This window comes from Myxocyprinus asiaticus, chromosome 6, assembly GCF_019703515.2.
Source record: "Myxocyprinus asiaticus isolate MX2 ecotype Aquarium Trade chromosome 6, UBuf_Myxa_2, whole genome shotgun sequence".
Lineage (NCBI taxonomy): Eukaryota > Metazoa > Chordata > Actinopteri > Cypriniformes > Catostomidae > Myxocyprinus > Myxocyprinus asiaticus.
Window position 1 is genome coordinate 29,628,653 of NC_059349.1, and position 16,500 is coordinate 29,645,152.

Genomic DNA, 16,500 nt, shown 5'->3' on the forward strand with positions numbered 1-16,500 from the left:
TATGCTAAGATAACAACAGCATTGTGTCAATGATCTAGGTGGGAATTTCGAGTGCTTACATTAGTGGAAACCTATGACATAAGGGTTGTGATGTCCACCCTGAGGTGGAAAAAAAAAATGATTGTGAGACACCTCAGGAAACTGACTATATGTGACTGGTTTGACAGCCACCACACGACCAACCATAAACCCACTTACCTGAAAAAAAATTGACATTCTGTGATTGTGTGTTTCTTTTCTATCTATGGTGTAGACAAAAGTATATTAGCCAAACTGTCATGGATTTTTAATCTGATTTTTTAATATTATTTTAGCATTGTGGTATCACATTAAATGGCATCTTTGACTTTTAAAGAATCTCTGGCACTAAAAACCTAGTTTTGACCATAGGACTGATATGGAGATGGATAAATGGCTCGCCGTGAAATATTGTTCAACAGTGCTCAGAAATACTCTTTCACTAACTACATTTTTTAGTGTCTGCAATTATTCACAGCAGTTTGGTCGTTTTAAGATTCATTTCTATAAATCCTACTTAATACGCCACTTAGCGCTCAAAGCGAGCTAATAAACTACAGAAGTATTTGTCTATGGTTAATATTTCTTTATTCACGCTGTTTATTGTAATTGTGCTGACGAATTGTAATATTCATTATCCTACTAGCGCATATCGAGCATTGTCTTATTTTGTTGACGAATATAATAAACCGCTTTACTGGCTGAAGGTGTCAAACCTGTGAAGACTACTGCTATTTAAGGGCGTGGCAATAGGGTTTGAGGGCTTTTCTATTGGCTGTCACGTTTGCTGCGGGAGTAGCACATAGCTTTTACAGTATAGCCTTTGAAGAAGGCAGAGAGTGAAGTATGACAGACGAGGCTGCTCTTCATACGATATTCAGCGTTTGGAGAGATGAAAGAAGACATTATGAACTAGAAGAGGGTGAGTTATTTTTATGCTGTAAGAGAAACAATTGAGACACAATGGCTTTCCTGCTTTGTGTTTTCGCACAAAGTTTGTGCTAAATTAAATTATCAGTGTTCCCCCATGTGATCGACATAGTAAACAACAAACAAAACCTTTCTGTGCTCCAAATCAGTTTTTGTTATAGTACATCGACATATGCTTGTTGGATAACATCCTTAGCAGCGGGTTTGCAGTTATAAACTGCGCTTAACGTGTAAGGGGCCATTCACACACAATGCGTTTTTACGCCCGTCCGCACTGTTTTTTAAATTGTTTTCGCATGTAATCATGCGCTAGACGGACGTCTTTGATCGTTGCGACGCGTCTCGGTATTTATTTATTTATTTTTCAGCGTCTCGTGCAAGACGCCTTGTCAAGTTAAAAACGCATTTCGAGACGTGTTTTCTCCGTGGCACTTTTTTCTGTTTTTTTTTTTTTTTTTTTTAGCACAAGGATGTGTTCGGTGTGAACGGCCCCTACGACATGCCATGCGTCTGGTTATGAGGTTGTTGTTGTTGTTGTTATTACACCGATTTTGTAACCTGACTACAATAAGTAAGGCGATATATGTAATGGATTGTTTTCCAAAATAGTATTTGTTTGGAGAACACAACAGGCGCCTAATTTGTTTTATTATTTTATTGCAACCGTGTAGTACGGTAGGAGGATCTTGCACTGTTAATTCCAGGATCATCTTGAGCAGCTCTGTATCTCCGTCTCTGTTCCGGTTGAAGTTTTGTTTTGATTGTTCAGAGAAAAACCACAATGGGTGTGTTTAAATAACCTAGTATGCTGCCTACCTAGACATAACTTTGGGTATCATAGGGGCTTTCCGAGTCCTGCGCACCTATGCTAACGCACAAAAATGCTAAGCAGCTCAGGTTTTGAGACACAGCCAATGGGAACTAGTCTAAATATGCAAGTCTTTGAAAACAGACTCTCCTTGATAATGCCTGTGCATGTCACGCCATGCAAAATATTTGGGTTAAAACCCCAACCTTTGTCTCTTAAAATGTGTTTCTGTCTCCAACTTTAACAGACATTTTGAAATCAGGGGCAGTTTGCAAAGCTCTTTGACTTTACTGTGTCCTTGTGGCTTGATTAGTAAATTCCACTGACATTATCTTACATTATCTCATCTCAGGGATGTGCTATCAGATGCTGAATGATCCACTCAACATCGAGTGCCCTTTTCTCTTTGCATGTAGATTTGAGATATGAACCTCAGTACACAGTGATACACAGGTACAGTGTATGCCAGTGCTTATTTGCATGGCTATTTTATTTCAAATAATCCAAAAAGTCAGAGGACATTGTGCCATAGAGGGACTCATACACAAACGAAATGAAATATGATCCTCGCAACACAGTCATCCACAGGTACAGTTTATGCCGACTGCGCCTATCTGCAAAGCCCATAATTATATTATTTCTCAAAAAAAAAAAAAAAAAAAGCAAAAAGAGAGATCGTAGTGGCATAGAGGGACTCATACACTAATGAAATGAGCAATTTCATCATATTCTGATCTGTCATTGTTTCAATATGATTCTCTGAACAGGTAGCGTGTATGCTTATTGCACCAATCTGCAGAGCCCATAACTTTATTCTTTTTAAATATTCTCAAAAAAATGAGACTGTAGGGGGTTAGATAAATACATTCACTAACAAAATCATGGATTATGTCATATTCTGAAGTAACATTATTCAAAAATTATCATCAGAACACAGCCATCTGTGCCAAACTACATAGCCTATAACTAATTTTTTTTTAATATTTTCAAAAAAACGAGACCGTAGTGGGCTAGAGAAATACATTCACTAATGAAATCACGCATTACATCATATTCTGATGTAACATTATTAAAAAATTATCTTTGGAACACAGCCATCTACAAGTACAGTATATGCCGATTGCACCTGTCTGCATAGCTCATAACTATATTATTTAAAATATAAAAAATAAAAAATAAACTTTGGCATATAGAGGGACTCTTACACTAATGAAATGAGCAATTTCATCATATTCTGATGTGTTATGTTTGAAATATGATTCTCGGAACACAGCCACCCACAGGTACTGTATATGTGGCAAATATTCTCAAAAATCTGAATGTAAAAATGTAGAAAGGAAGAGAAATTCAGAAATCGAGGTAAATAGTAAATGGCTTAAAGCTGTGTATATGGTTTTTTTCTGCAAATATAAACATATAACAATGTCACATGTATTGCATATACAGCTTGAATAAAAATTAACATTGTGCCTGACTCAATATATACTAATGCAACCGGAGATATGCAAAAAGCTGGACCAATCTTTCAGTGTGAACATTGCCAGAGTCAATAATGAAATATATATACACACACACGCACACACACTACCGGTCAAAAGTTTTGAAACACTCATTCTTTATTATATTTTTTTTTTCACATTTTAAAATAATAGTAAAGTCATCAAAACTATGGAATAACATAAGTGGAACTATGGGAATTATCTTGTGACTAAACAAAATCCAAAATAAATCAAAACTGTGTTATATTTTAGCGTCTTCAAAGTAGTCACCCTTTGCCTAGACATTTTCTCAACCAACTTCTTGAGGTATCACCCTGGGATGCTTTTTAAACAGTATTGAAGGAGTTCCCATCTATGTTGGGCACTTATTGGCTGCTTTTCTTTATTATTTGGTCCAAGTCATCAATTTCAAAAACTTTTTTTATTTATTTTAATTAAATTTTAGTTTTATAAGGAAATAAATTAATGTGGTGGCACAATTATATTTTTGTCTACAAAACTAATTTCAAACATTTAAGCATACGCCTTCAGATCAAAAGATTTTTAAGATCATGAGAAACATTTCAGTCAAGTGTTTCAAAACTTTTGACCGGTAGTGTATACACTGGCAGCTGAAAGTTTGGAATAATGTTCAGATTTTGCTGTTTCATAAGGTACTTTAATTCACCAAAGTGTCATTCAACTGATCACAAAGTATAGTCAGGACATTACTGTAAAAAAACAACACCATCACTATTTGAAAAAAGTTATTTTTTGTCAAATCTAGACAGGCCCTATTTCCAACAGCCATCACTCCAACACATTATCCTTGAGTAATCATGCTAAATTGCTAATTTGGTACTAGAAAATCACTTGCCATTATATTGAACACAGCTGAAAGCTATTTGGTTCGTTAAATGAAGCTTAACATTGTCTTTGTGTTTTTGAGTTGCCACAGTATGCAATAGACTGGCATGTCTTGAGGTCAATATTAGGTCAAAAATGGCAAAAAAGAAACAGCTTTCTCTAAAAACCCATCATTCAAACATTGTTTTGAGGAATGAAGGCTATACAATGCTTGCAGTTGCCAAATGATTTTATACTAAGGTGCACTCTACAGTCTTCAAATACAAAGAATAACTGGCTCTAACAAGGACAGAAAGAGATGTGTAAGGCCAGATGTGCATCAGAGTCTCTAGTTTGAGAAATAGACACCTCACATGTCCTCAGCTGACAGCTTCATTGAATTCTACCCGCTAAACACCAGTTCATGTATAACAGTAAAGAGAAGACTCAGGGGTGCAGGCCTTATGGGAAGAATTGCAAAGAAAAAGACACTTTTGAAACAGAAAATCAAAAAGAAAAGGTTAGAGTGGGCAAAGAAACACAGACATTGGACAACAGATAATTGGAAAAGAGTGTTATGGATCTTAACCCCATTGAGCTTTTGTGGGATCAGCTAGACTGTAAGGTGCGTGAGAAGTGCCCAACAAGACAGCCACATCTATGGCAAGTGCTAAAGGAAGCGTGGAGTGAAATGTCACATGAGTATCTGGACAATCTGACAGCTAGAATGCCAAGGATCTGCAAAGCTGTCATTGCTGCACGTGGAGGATTTTTTGATGAATACTATGTGAAGTAGTTAAATGTTTTTTTTTGTTTTTTTTTATGTCATTTTTCACGTTATTAATGTCCTGACTATACATTGTGATCAGCTGAATGCCACTTTGGTGAAGAAAAGTACCAATTTCTTTCCATAAGAGCAAAATCTGTACATGATTCCAAACTTTTGGCTGCCAGTGTGTGTATATATATATATATATATATATATATATATATATATATCACATGAATGATAACATTTAAATTAAGTAGGGTTATAATAAATACTCGTATATGAATGTCATTAATCATTTGTGAATTTGTGAATCACATCTTCCTGAATAACCCTTTTATACTGAAATGGTTATTATAATTGTTGATTTTTTTTTTTTTTTTTTTTTTTTAACTCTGTAACTTTGCAACTGCTTTTCTAAGGCACTTTACTCCTGGTAGCTCAACCATACGCAGATGGTCAACACACTTTCAAGGTACACTTAATACATCTTCTTAATGACTTTAGATTCTAACTTTTACAAATCAAAACTTTATGGAACTTTTTACCAAACATATTGTCCTAATTATTTGTTCTATAAAGTTCTGTACCAGAACAATTGTAACCAGTCAAAGAGCTGGACAAGTGTAACTTTTTATTTCCTCCATATTGGTAACTGCACTGGAGAGGAGAGAGCAGGTTTTCAGTTGCCCTTAGACATCTAAGCTGAGGACCATTCTAATAAAAAGTCTGTCACTGGCATAACCATGTAAGTTATATGATTTAAAGATACATGATCATTCATGTTACTTAGACTAAAATTCTGGCATCATGTCCTAAAAAAGGAAGTCATATTTTTCATTTTTATTGTTATCTCAGGTATCAATCCCACAAGCAGTATGCAGCATATCCCTGACTTAAATGGTATAGAAGTACATAGGTAACTACTTCTATCCTCTTCACCACTAAGCAAGTGATGGAGATATTTCTTTTTTTTATCCAAAATTTGTTTACCCAAAAGCTAGCCTGGGACTATCACTTTTTTCATATTGTAAGAGACAGACTGTCTCTGAACAGAGTTGTGTGTTTCTACCCAGACAGATGCTGTCACACAACTTCCAGAGAGAGGAACTACCACTCACCAAAATACACACATATAGTGATGCACAGGGAAGACATTATAGAGGACTGATATTTCAATGGAATATTTATTTGTTAAAATATTTATTCATGTTCGATTTTCAATTATTTCATCCCAATCATTTATTAATGTATTCAGCTAATAATTGATACAAGAGCATTCTTACTACAGTTTTCCATTTTAATTGAAAATAAAAGTATTTAATTGACACAAGCATTGCTGTTATTTTTTTTCACCGTAAAACCCTAATAGTGACTACAATGTATTATGAGACCAGATAGAGGGGTACAGAAGAAATGTGTGTGTGTCATGAATCATGAACATCATGCATCACGAGCAACATGAACCTTAACTCTTAATTTTAAGTGTGATCACCCACAGCCGTTAGAGCATAGGTGCCCAAACAATGGCCCGCGTGATTACCTTTGATTTGGCCCACCTTGCCATAGATGAAAAAAGGGGGATAAAATATGGCATTGATGCAGCTCTTTGTTTTTAATTAATCTATTTGTTTAAACATTTTTGTTTTATTTTTGCATTACAAAAACTATAGCATATTTAAAAAGTAGAGAGTGTAAGTGATTTAATTTTTTTTAAATGTATATGTGTACTTCAATGACCTTCAATGATAAGTGCTGTCTGAAAGTTCGCTCCATTGGCTATCCCAAGTGCCACCCCAAAATCTTCACTGCGATTGGCCAGCTCCAAAGTCGGAGGTGTGCCTTCAATACCGCGACTGAACCTTGTTGGTTTAAAATGGAGCGGGAACTGAAGCAGTGTCAAGAAATGACTGGTAATTAGGTGGACTCACGGAACAGTGCGTACAGTCATCCGAAATGAAATATGGCTTCAATACGTTGTGCCGCATTTCATATCCGCGTGAACGCGATTACTGAAGCGGGCTTGATAAAGTCAGGTGAGTCATTTCAGTCTAAACGACACTCCAAACACAGCACAACATTACGACAAGCACAATAACTGAACAGACCAGTATTCTCAATAACCCCTTTTCTGCCCTGCCAGTAATCTAATTCTTCATATTTCATCTTCTTATTCTGACTTTAGCCCGTTTTGGGGTGTATATAACGTCTGTGTGCATCATACTGTAATTCGTTTGTCAAACGTGAGTTTTACACGTTTTTAATTTCAAAAGTTTTTTAATAACCATAAGATTCAATGCCATATTTCGTCAGGTTCTTAATCATAATCATATTTTGGAGTCAACTAAATTAATATGCCTCTCAACTTTTTTAAATTTTCAGAAATGTGCTTCGCAGCTTTTATTTCCTTTCATAATGTAGGCTAATGCATTCAGCCTTAATCCATCGCCTCTCAAGAAGCAAAAGTACAATTCAAGTTTTTGATATCACAACAGGAAAACAGCTTTAATGTCAAATAAAAGTAGGCTAAATGCATTAACTACGCAAAAACATTTTTACAGCATTGTTTAATTCAGTAATCCTATTACATTTGGCAGTCCCAATAAATGGTAGTACTGAGTGAAATCCAGGACTGTGATTAAGATCTTTAATATCTTCTTTGTTCCAAAACAAAACAATATCCTACTTGATAGTATTACGTCATGCCATTGTATCTTCATCTCTCCAAAACTGCACAGACCTACCGTGTGTTCAATGTGAGGAGATGCGCTGTTCTTAAAGAGACAGTAACCATGTTTTATGAGACGTTTACATTTTTCTCGCAAATGAGAGAAAAAACATGCATAAAAATTATATTGAAATCAATTATGTGAATTATGCAAGTATAGGACACTTGATGATTTAGATTTTAGAGTTCTGTGTATTTTGCAGTATTAATATTTATTTTAAAAAATAATACAGTTTGATATATGCAACGTTTACTTTTGGCCCACTGCCCTCAATCAAGTTTGATTTTTGGCCCTTCATAGGAAAAACTTTGGGCACCTCTGCATTAGAGGGTGCTTCTTTCATTATATATAATATACAAAATAATTATTTGATTATTATTAGACAACAGGTAGCGTAGAATAACGGTATTGAGGTACGGTCAATTGACAAATTATATAGAAATAATTGTTTCGATTACTACATTTACAGTAAATACAGCTAATTTATTCAGTTTTGTTATGGTTTTACCTAATTTATTAATTTATAGCCAGAATATGGCATAATGCATGATTTTGTTAGTGAATGGATTTATCTAGACCACTACAATCTCGTTTTTTGGGAGAATATTTGAAATAATATAATTATGGGCTCAGCAGATTGCTGCAATTGGCATATACTGTACCTGTGGATGGCGGTGTTCCGAGGATCATATTTCAAATATAACACATAAGAATATGACACAATGCATGATTTAGTTAGTGAATGTATTTCTCTAGCCCACTACAGTCTCTGATTTTTGAGAACATTTGAAAAAAATGTGTTATGGGCTATGTAGATTGGCACAGATGGCTGTGTTCTGGTGATCATTTTTGAATAATCTTGCATCAGAATTTGATGTAATCCATGATTTTGTTAGTGAATGTATTTATCTAGCATATTTGAGAAATTAGTTATGGGCTCTGTAGTTTGGCACAATCAGCATACATGCTACTTATGTATTGCTCTGTTCAGAGAATCATATTGAAACAATGGCATATCAGAGTATGATGAAATTGCTCATTTCATTAGTGTATGAGTCCCTCTATGCCACTACGATCTTTTTTTTTTTTATTATTATTATTATTTTTAAATATTTGAAATAATATAATTATGGGCTCTGCAGATAGGCGCAGTCGGCATAAACTGTACCTGTGGATGACTGTGTTGCGAGGATCATATTTCAAATATAACACATCAGAATATGGTGGTTTTGTTCATTTCGTTTGTGTATGAGTCCCTCTATGGCACAATGTCCTCTGATTTCTTTTAGATTATTTGAAATAAAATAGCCATGCAAATAAGCAATGGCATACACTGTACCTGTGTATCACTGTGTACTGAGGTTCATATCTCAATGATGAAGTATGATGTAATGTTTAATTATTAATTATTAATCCATAATTTACTCAAACCCACCACCATCTTTTGATAATATTATTAATTTTATTTTACAGTTATGGGCTTTGGATAGGCAATATACTTTACCTATTTTATATTATGTTCTTGGATTCATATATCTAGAAAATGATCACAGTCAGAATCAGTATGAGCTTTATTGCCAAGTACGCTTACACATACAAGGAATTTTTCTTGGTGACAGAAGCTTCCAGTGCACAAACAATGCAACAACAAAACAGAGAGAAAACACACACACACACACACACACACACACACACAAAATATATATAATAAAGCAAATAGAAAATAAAGTATATATAGAAATACACAAATGTAATGTTTAATTTCGTAAGTCTATTATTTTCTCTCTCCCACTACGCTCTCAGATTTTCAAGAACATTATTATTTTTTTACTTTAGAGCGTATTTTGGCGCTAGGCGTATACTGTAATTAAATTGCATTGCTCTGTAGTTGATATGATAAAAGAAAGCCTACAATATAGGCACTGCAGACATATACTGCACCAATATGTATATGATGCTCTTGGGTTCATAAAGACATCTACAAAAAAGTGTAATGTTAATATTATCACCTTTTATTAACTTTTCTACGTCATAGCATGGCACCATATTTAATACCTTTAAAAATAGTGTGGGAAAAGTTAGTTAGTTACTGCACCACTAGATTTCATAATGGATTACAATTGAATTTGTGTAATTTGTAATCAGTACCTGATTACATTTTCAAAAGTAATCTACCCAGCACTGTATGTAGAACAAACAACCCACAGGCATCCTACAGTATGTTGCATGAAAAAGGTTATCAGTAAAGTAAAGGCCGTGGGCATGCATGGATAGCACCCCACCTGCTCAAGTAAAGGACATTTTTTTTCCCCTTTTCTTTACCCGCTTTCTGACAAATCCCTGATTCAGCTGCATCCATCAGGTTGATGGTCCGCTGTAGCATGCAGCTGACAGTTTGTTAACTGCTTGTTTTATTGTCTTAGTATCGTGAGACAACAGACCAAAGATTGACCTACAGAGAAGCTCCCTTTGAGATATTCACATTTCTTTAAAGTCTATATAAGTATGTTGTTAATATGATTTCCCATTTGATGATATCATATGATGTGCATCTAAGGTACCAATCCCGTTATAATTTTATTTCCTTAGTTATGTGCCTCTGTTGCTTTTCATCTATAGTAAAAAAAAAAAAAAAAAAAAGCAATGGATATTCCAGGTCCACGGTAGGACAAGATGGCAGGTGAAAGCCAGCATGCTCAGCATAAAAGGAGAGATTGATGCGAGTATGAAAGTGTGAACTCCAAGGACACATTGTCAAGGTTAAGTCTTCTCAAAGATTTAATATGATTTAGTAAATTTGCCCACAGGACTTTTAATAGATTGGCACATTTTCTCCCCTGTGTGCTGTACCAGAATTGCTGAAGGAAATTATGCAATGTGAAATTGAGCTACTGTAAGAGTGGTTTTCATGGCAACATAATTACCATGGTGCACTTCAATTCTCTTCCACAGCAAGATGGAATTGTAATATGCAGCACTGAATTTCCACATTTCTTTCATTTCAGATGCTCTTTACCAGATTTCTTATGATAGCAGTTTGGTGATCATGAAATGATCATAACTTTAAGTATCAAACTGGTTTAATATACTAAAATTAAAGACAATTTTTTTTTTTTCCGCACCCCTCTGAATTATTTGTAAGTTAAATATATTAATGTCTGTAAGTCCCTAAAGCTTTCTGTGAAATTGTTTTAATGTGTTTTGATTGGAAGTCCCAAAAAAAGGGAAATGTTTCCACTTCCCTTTCACAAGATAATATGCACCTAATAATGAATAAACCCTCAGGGGTGTCCGTCCATTCATTGCACTTTAGCGGGTTTAATTGCATTATTAATTATTTTTCCTCTCAGGAGGTGGGTGGAAAATTATACTTATACGAGCAATTACTCACATGGTTTTACCCATACACTTGAAAGAGAAGAGTACAATACATTAACAGCCCTAAATCACTTTGTTTTGAATGTCATGGTCACATGAGCAAGTTATTAAGGTATGGTAGTATGTGTAACAATAAGAACTCTGGAATGAAGTGTAGGTGGACATGAGTAATTTTATTTTTATCTTGTGAAATAGCCACTTGACAACTGTTTACGCTTTTGCTTCAGGTGATTGACATTTGTGGCACTGGCACATTTCAGTTTTGCTTTAAATATTCCTCCCTTAGTGATGAGCTTTGAGCCAAGCAATTAAAATGCATATTAGCTTTACAGTACCTGAAGGAAACAAATGCCCTCAAATCAATTTTAAATGAGTTTAGGAAATATTTTGAAGCTCTGAATTTAAGGTCAGAAGGAAGCAGAGGTGCTTGAGGGATTTTTGGACATTCATTAGTCAGCTTCATGCATGCTAATAGTCATTTGTCATGTAGGTTTCAGAAATTTTGCCTACGGGCTCAACTAAACTAGGTCATATTTGGCTGGTGCTTGTAAGAGGAGTCTGTTCATCCAGTGTAATTTTTTATGTGCATTATGTGTACATAAATACTTACTGAATGTGCATTATATTGCCCATCCTAAAGTACAGCATTTATGCAATGAAACAACTGTAGTACAGGTTTATGTTGATAACATAAGACAGGGCTCAACAATAAACATTTCATCTGAGGGCCTGATTGGGTAAGAAGTTCAGATTTTTACTTGCCATGCCAATACTGCCCCACCACATAAAATATAAATGTTGTGTTTAGCAACAAGTTTTTACATGTGTCAAAGAAATCTATGTAAATATTTTGCATATCTGAAGTTTCTTCTACAAAACTAAAAAAAAAATGTTACAAAAAATAATTTATGTATTCAATTTGCGATAATAACTGGAAATTCTGCAGAAGTAATGTACAGTAAGTCAATGACAAATGTAAATTCATAACACTTTTTGGTGGAAAAAAACCTGTACACGACTATATAACTTCCTATTCTTTTTCATGTAGTGGCCTTTTATTTTACAGACTGATTTCGTCATTTAATGGGACAGGAGATTATTTTGGACTGCCTTTATTTCTTATTGCACTCATCAAATTATCTGAATACCTGCCTAGATTTGTGCTAAACTCAAGGTAAGATTCACTTCGTGAAGCAATCGAGAACTTTTGTATACTGAGAAAATGAATCATTGATAATTAAAGGGATAGTCCACCCAAAAATTAAAAATCTCATTTACTCGTCATCATGTTCTTACAAAGCCGTATGACTTTCTGACCTCTGTGGGACACAAAAGGAGATGATTGGCAGAATGTTAGTCTCAGTCACCATTGACTTTCATTGATTTAATTCATCTTACAGTATTTGCACACATTAACATTATACAGGTACAGGTTAACATTCTGCCTAACATCTCCATTTATGTTCCATGGCAGAAATAATGTCATATGGGTTTGGAACAACACGAGGATAAGCAAGTTATGACAAAATTGTTATTTATGGGTAAACTAACCCTTTAACATGTATATTGTGATTCTTAAATTAGGGGCACTTTTGACTAAAAATCTTGAAGAATAATTTTAATTCACATTATAAACAATTATCACGTCGTGGAATAAGGATCTAAACATGGCCTTGATCAATATTCAAGTACATTTTAGAGTTGGTAGATTTTGGAATATGGTGTGGAGTTTTGATATTGTGTGTGTGATGGTAATTACTTTTTTCTTTTTTTTTTTTTTTTTTTTTTTACAAATATTTGAGAATTTCTTTACTTTGCTTGACCCAACTTATTGACCCAAAAATGTAGCTAGCTGTTTCTCTTAATAAAATGTATCATAACCTTAATGGAATAGTTCACCCAAAACTGAAGATTCTCTCATCATTTACTCACCCTCATGCCATCCCAGATGTGTATGACTTTTCTTTCTTCTGCTGAACACACAGATTTTTAGAAGAATTTCTCCACTCTGTTAGTCCATACAATGCAAGTGAATGGTTATCAAATTTAAGTTCCAAAAGCACATAAACAGCATACAAGTAATCCATAAGACTCCACTGGTTCAATCAATGTCTTCTGTGATTATAATACTGTAAGTTTGGGTGAGAAACAGATCAGTATATAAATTATTTTTTACTATCAATCTTTCCACTCACTTTCACATTGTTCTTTAGTTTTTTCCGATTCACATTCTTCATGCATATCGCCACCTTCTGGGCAGGGAGGAGAATTTATAATAAAAAAAGGACTTAAATATTGATCTGTTTCTCTCCCAAACCTTCTGAAGATATGGATTAAACAACTGGAGTCCTTTGGATTACTTTTATGCTGCCTTTATGTGCTTTTTGGAGCTTCAAAATGTTGATACCCTTTGACTTAATTTTGAGGACCAACAGAGCTGAAATATTCTTCTAAAAAATTTTCGTTTGTGTTCAGCAGAAGAAGGTCATATACATCTGGGATGGCATAAAGTGCCATAAATAATTATTATTATTATTTTGTTTTCTTTAAAATCAAACTTTGGGCAGAAAAGTTCCCCTAATTGAAGAATCAGCCTAACATGAAAATAAAAGTGCTATTTGAGTGATCTGTTTTGAATCTACTTACACCGTTTAGTTATCTAGCATCAGTTTTCTCTCCACAGTCCATGTCTAAGCTCAGGGTGACTGTGGACAGTCCTAATCCCTGCTGATTTGTTTACTTATCCAAAACGTCTGCATCTGAGTCAAGCCTGACAGCAGTTTAGATACAGCTCACAGCTAGTGCATAATAAATTCACCACTCAGCCTACTTGTGTATGTGCCAAAAGCTTTACCCTGGATTACACTCTTGACTGACTGTTTTGATGCAACGTCCTCATCTTGGTTTCACAGGCAGAGCCAGATATGGATTAAAGCACTGACGGCCAATAAAGACAGAGAGTGGTCGAAGGAGTGTGGCAATAGAAATTGGCAAGGAGACTGTCGTCAAAGAAGCCAAAGGTGTCTGCGTGACTACATCAAGAAAGTTTTTACAGATTTTATGACTTGAGATTTTTATGTGCAACAGCCACTTTTTGAGGATGATGGAGACCTTGTCGCAGAGCTCCATGCTTGAGTGTCAAATCTGTTTTAACAACTTTAGCCAAAGGCGCCGTCCCAAGCTCCTGCACTGTCAGCATACCTGTTGCTCCATGTGTCTAAGCCAAATGAGGCTCAGTCAGAGAGAGATCCGCTGTCCTTGGTGCAGGTGCATAACACATCTCCCCAACGGCATCTCTGTCGCCCATCTTCCCGATGACCCGGAAGTGCTCTCGGTCATCAGTCTCTCTCAGTCCTCGGAGCACACGCCCATCTTTATACACTTACCAAACAATGGCTGCTACCTGCTTCCCGTTCCTCTGGACACAGATGGGGCGCTTCTCCCTGGAGATCAGAAATGCCGTTTTGCCCCCAAAAGTGTTGGTGTGTTAAATGTCTCGGATGGGAGGAGCCTGGTGTTGGGGGAGGAGCAGGTTGAGGACAGGATGGAGGAGGAGGTGGCGGTTCAGACCACGGCGTGGACAGGAGTTTGCACTGTGCTACTTGTGGCATTTATTTTAATTTTTCTACTAGGCATTGTGTTGCACAACATGTCCTGTATGTCCAAACGGTTCACCATAATCTCCTGTGGATGAGATGGTAGACTGTGGAACAATTAAGAAATTAAATGGATCGATGAACTCTTGTAGTTTGAGATGTCTTGTTTGATGTTAAATTGTAATTATGTGCATCATACAGACCTACAGTACATGAAAGGATATGCTAACTATATATATATATATATATATAGAGAATAAGGGAATAAAAGAATACTTGACTTCAAGTAGAAGTTAAGGGCACTATCTATGCAGACATAAAGGTTTTTCAAATGTTAATGAAAGCACTGATTTATTCTTAGCAATTACTTGGGGAATTAGTTCAGTTAATGGGCAGAAATGTCATTAATGAATCTAGCAGTATTGGCAATGTATTTGCTTGTCTTGTATGTACATGAGGGAAACTAGCTTTGAAAAATCTCATTTTCCATAATCTCTAGTGCTTAACTAGACCTGTGTATTGTTGACAGTTTGTAATAGGTTTGTGCAGTTTGTCTGAACTAAAATACAGCATACGATGTTACAAAATAACATAGTTCCACTGCCTGAGTGAGTCATTGTTTTAGGGATCGTAATCGAAATATACAGTGCGCTTCAGCTAAGCTGTATAATAAAATATCACAAATTTAGTGTTTTCAATGGTAGCAAACTGTATTGTGTGTGTGTGTGTGTGTGTGTGTGTTTTTTTTTTTTTTTTTGAGTTTGTCCTTGATTAAACGATTAAAAACATGTTATTAAACATGGCAGATCTTGTTTTCTTTCATCGCTTTGCTACAGTTCCTCTTCATACAAGTACTAGGATGCAAAACAGTCAGCCTTGTGGCTGTTTTATTTTAAAGCTACTTAAATATGTCTAAATGGCTTTGTTGTTAGTTTCTGCTATGACCCAAGTGTGATGGGTCCCTTTGCCCTGGTGCCCTGAACTTGATTTTATGGGTTGAATATTGGTAGGCCTTCTTGAACTGCCTGAAGAATAGGCTTTCTGCCTTGAATAATATTTCTTCAATACTCTGCTCAACTGAATTAATTCTGGGCTCTATTTTTACACTTTGCTTTATGTAATTTCAAGGTGTGATGATAATAATATAACATGATGTTAATGTAAAAGCCGTCAGTATGAGAGCAAGAGATTTGTTTATAAGACTTTTTTGCATTGCTGATGTAATATTGTTTAGGAATAGCCCATTTCAAAACCCCAAAACCAATGGCATATTTGAAATTGCATACTATCTTGCTGCTCTTGTTATTTCTGTTGTGTATATAGTGTAAATAATTGGCAAATTCTGTTAACTTAGTTACATTTAAACCGACTGATCTCAGTTCAGAAGACTCTGGGCTGTCAGTAAGGGTTAAACTTTCGACATATGGCGTCATATGACAAAACAACATGGCGCTGATCACAGCGGAGTTTGTCTTTGGGAGAAATGACAAACTACATCTGGTAAGAAACTTAATTACGTTTTTAGATTGATACCTGTTTGAGTCAAAAAGATTAGTCTCTTTTCATTAGATTTGCCATTTTTAAAATTTGAGCGATTTATCGTGAAAACGGCAGGCTGCTAAACGCAATGTACACTAATGTGTATTTTTAGGGTTCTTTTTTTTTCTTAGAAATCCAATATGTACTTGGCATTATCACATTGAGAATCAGTGGGTTCATCCAAAAGCTGAAAAACCTTGCTTTCAGAGGCTTTAAATGTAGTTAGGATGAAAATATGGGGTGAACTGTTCTAAGACAAGTGAAGACAGACAGCACACTGGAGGTTAAGTCATTCACTAAATAGGGAGCAAGGGAGCAAACCTATAGCTTACCTATGGAGCCAAGTGCATTCAATCCAAACTTCCTATCAAAAGTTCAGTTTCAGGCTGCAGATGATGTTTGAACCACT

At 35.4% G+C, this 16,500-nt stretch overlaps 1 protein-coding gene across 4 annotated transcripts; it reads left to right on the forward strand.

The window, feature by feature from the left end:
- Nucleotides 1-832: 832 nt before the first annotated feature.
- On the forward strand, nucleotides 833-15,354 carry LOC127442378 (E3 ubiquitin-protein ligase rnf152-like). 4 transcript variants are annotated; one of them, XR_007897474.1, is made up of 5 exons: nucleotides 850-940; nucleotides 2,109-2,209; nucleotides 5,272-5,597; nucleotides 5,708-5,768; nucleotides 5,926-6,182. XR_007897474.1 is itself a non-coding variant. In XM_051700365.1 (3 exons), exon 3 carries the CDS (start codon nucleotides 14,033-14,035, stop codon nucleotides 14,648-14,650), a length of 618 nt encoding a protein of 205 aa, XP_051556325.1. In that variant the 5' UTR covers nucleotides 833-940; nucleotides 12,023-12,130; nucleotides 13,869-14,032; the 3' UTR covers nucleotides 14,651-15,354. The 4 variants fall into 4 exon arrangements, 1 of the variants encoding a protein (XP_051556325.1); XR_007897473.1 differs by lacking the exon at nucleotides 2,109-2,209 and having other exon boundaries at nucleotides 847-940; XR_007897475.1 differs by lacking the exon at nucleotides 2,109-2,209 and having other exon boundaries at nucleotides 847-940; nucleotides 5,930-6,182.
- Nucleotides 15,355-16,500: the final 1,146 nt, after the last annotated feature.

Bases quoted from the DNA above. Each gene is read 5' to 3' on its own strand.
- LOC127442378 (XM_051700365.1), top strand. From the start codon at position 14,033: ATGTGCAACAGCCACTTTTTGAGGATGATGGAGACCTTGTCGCAGAGC.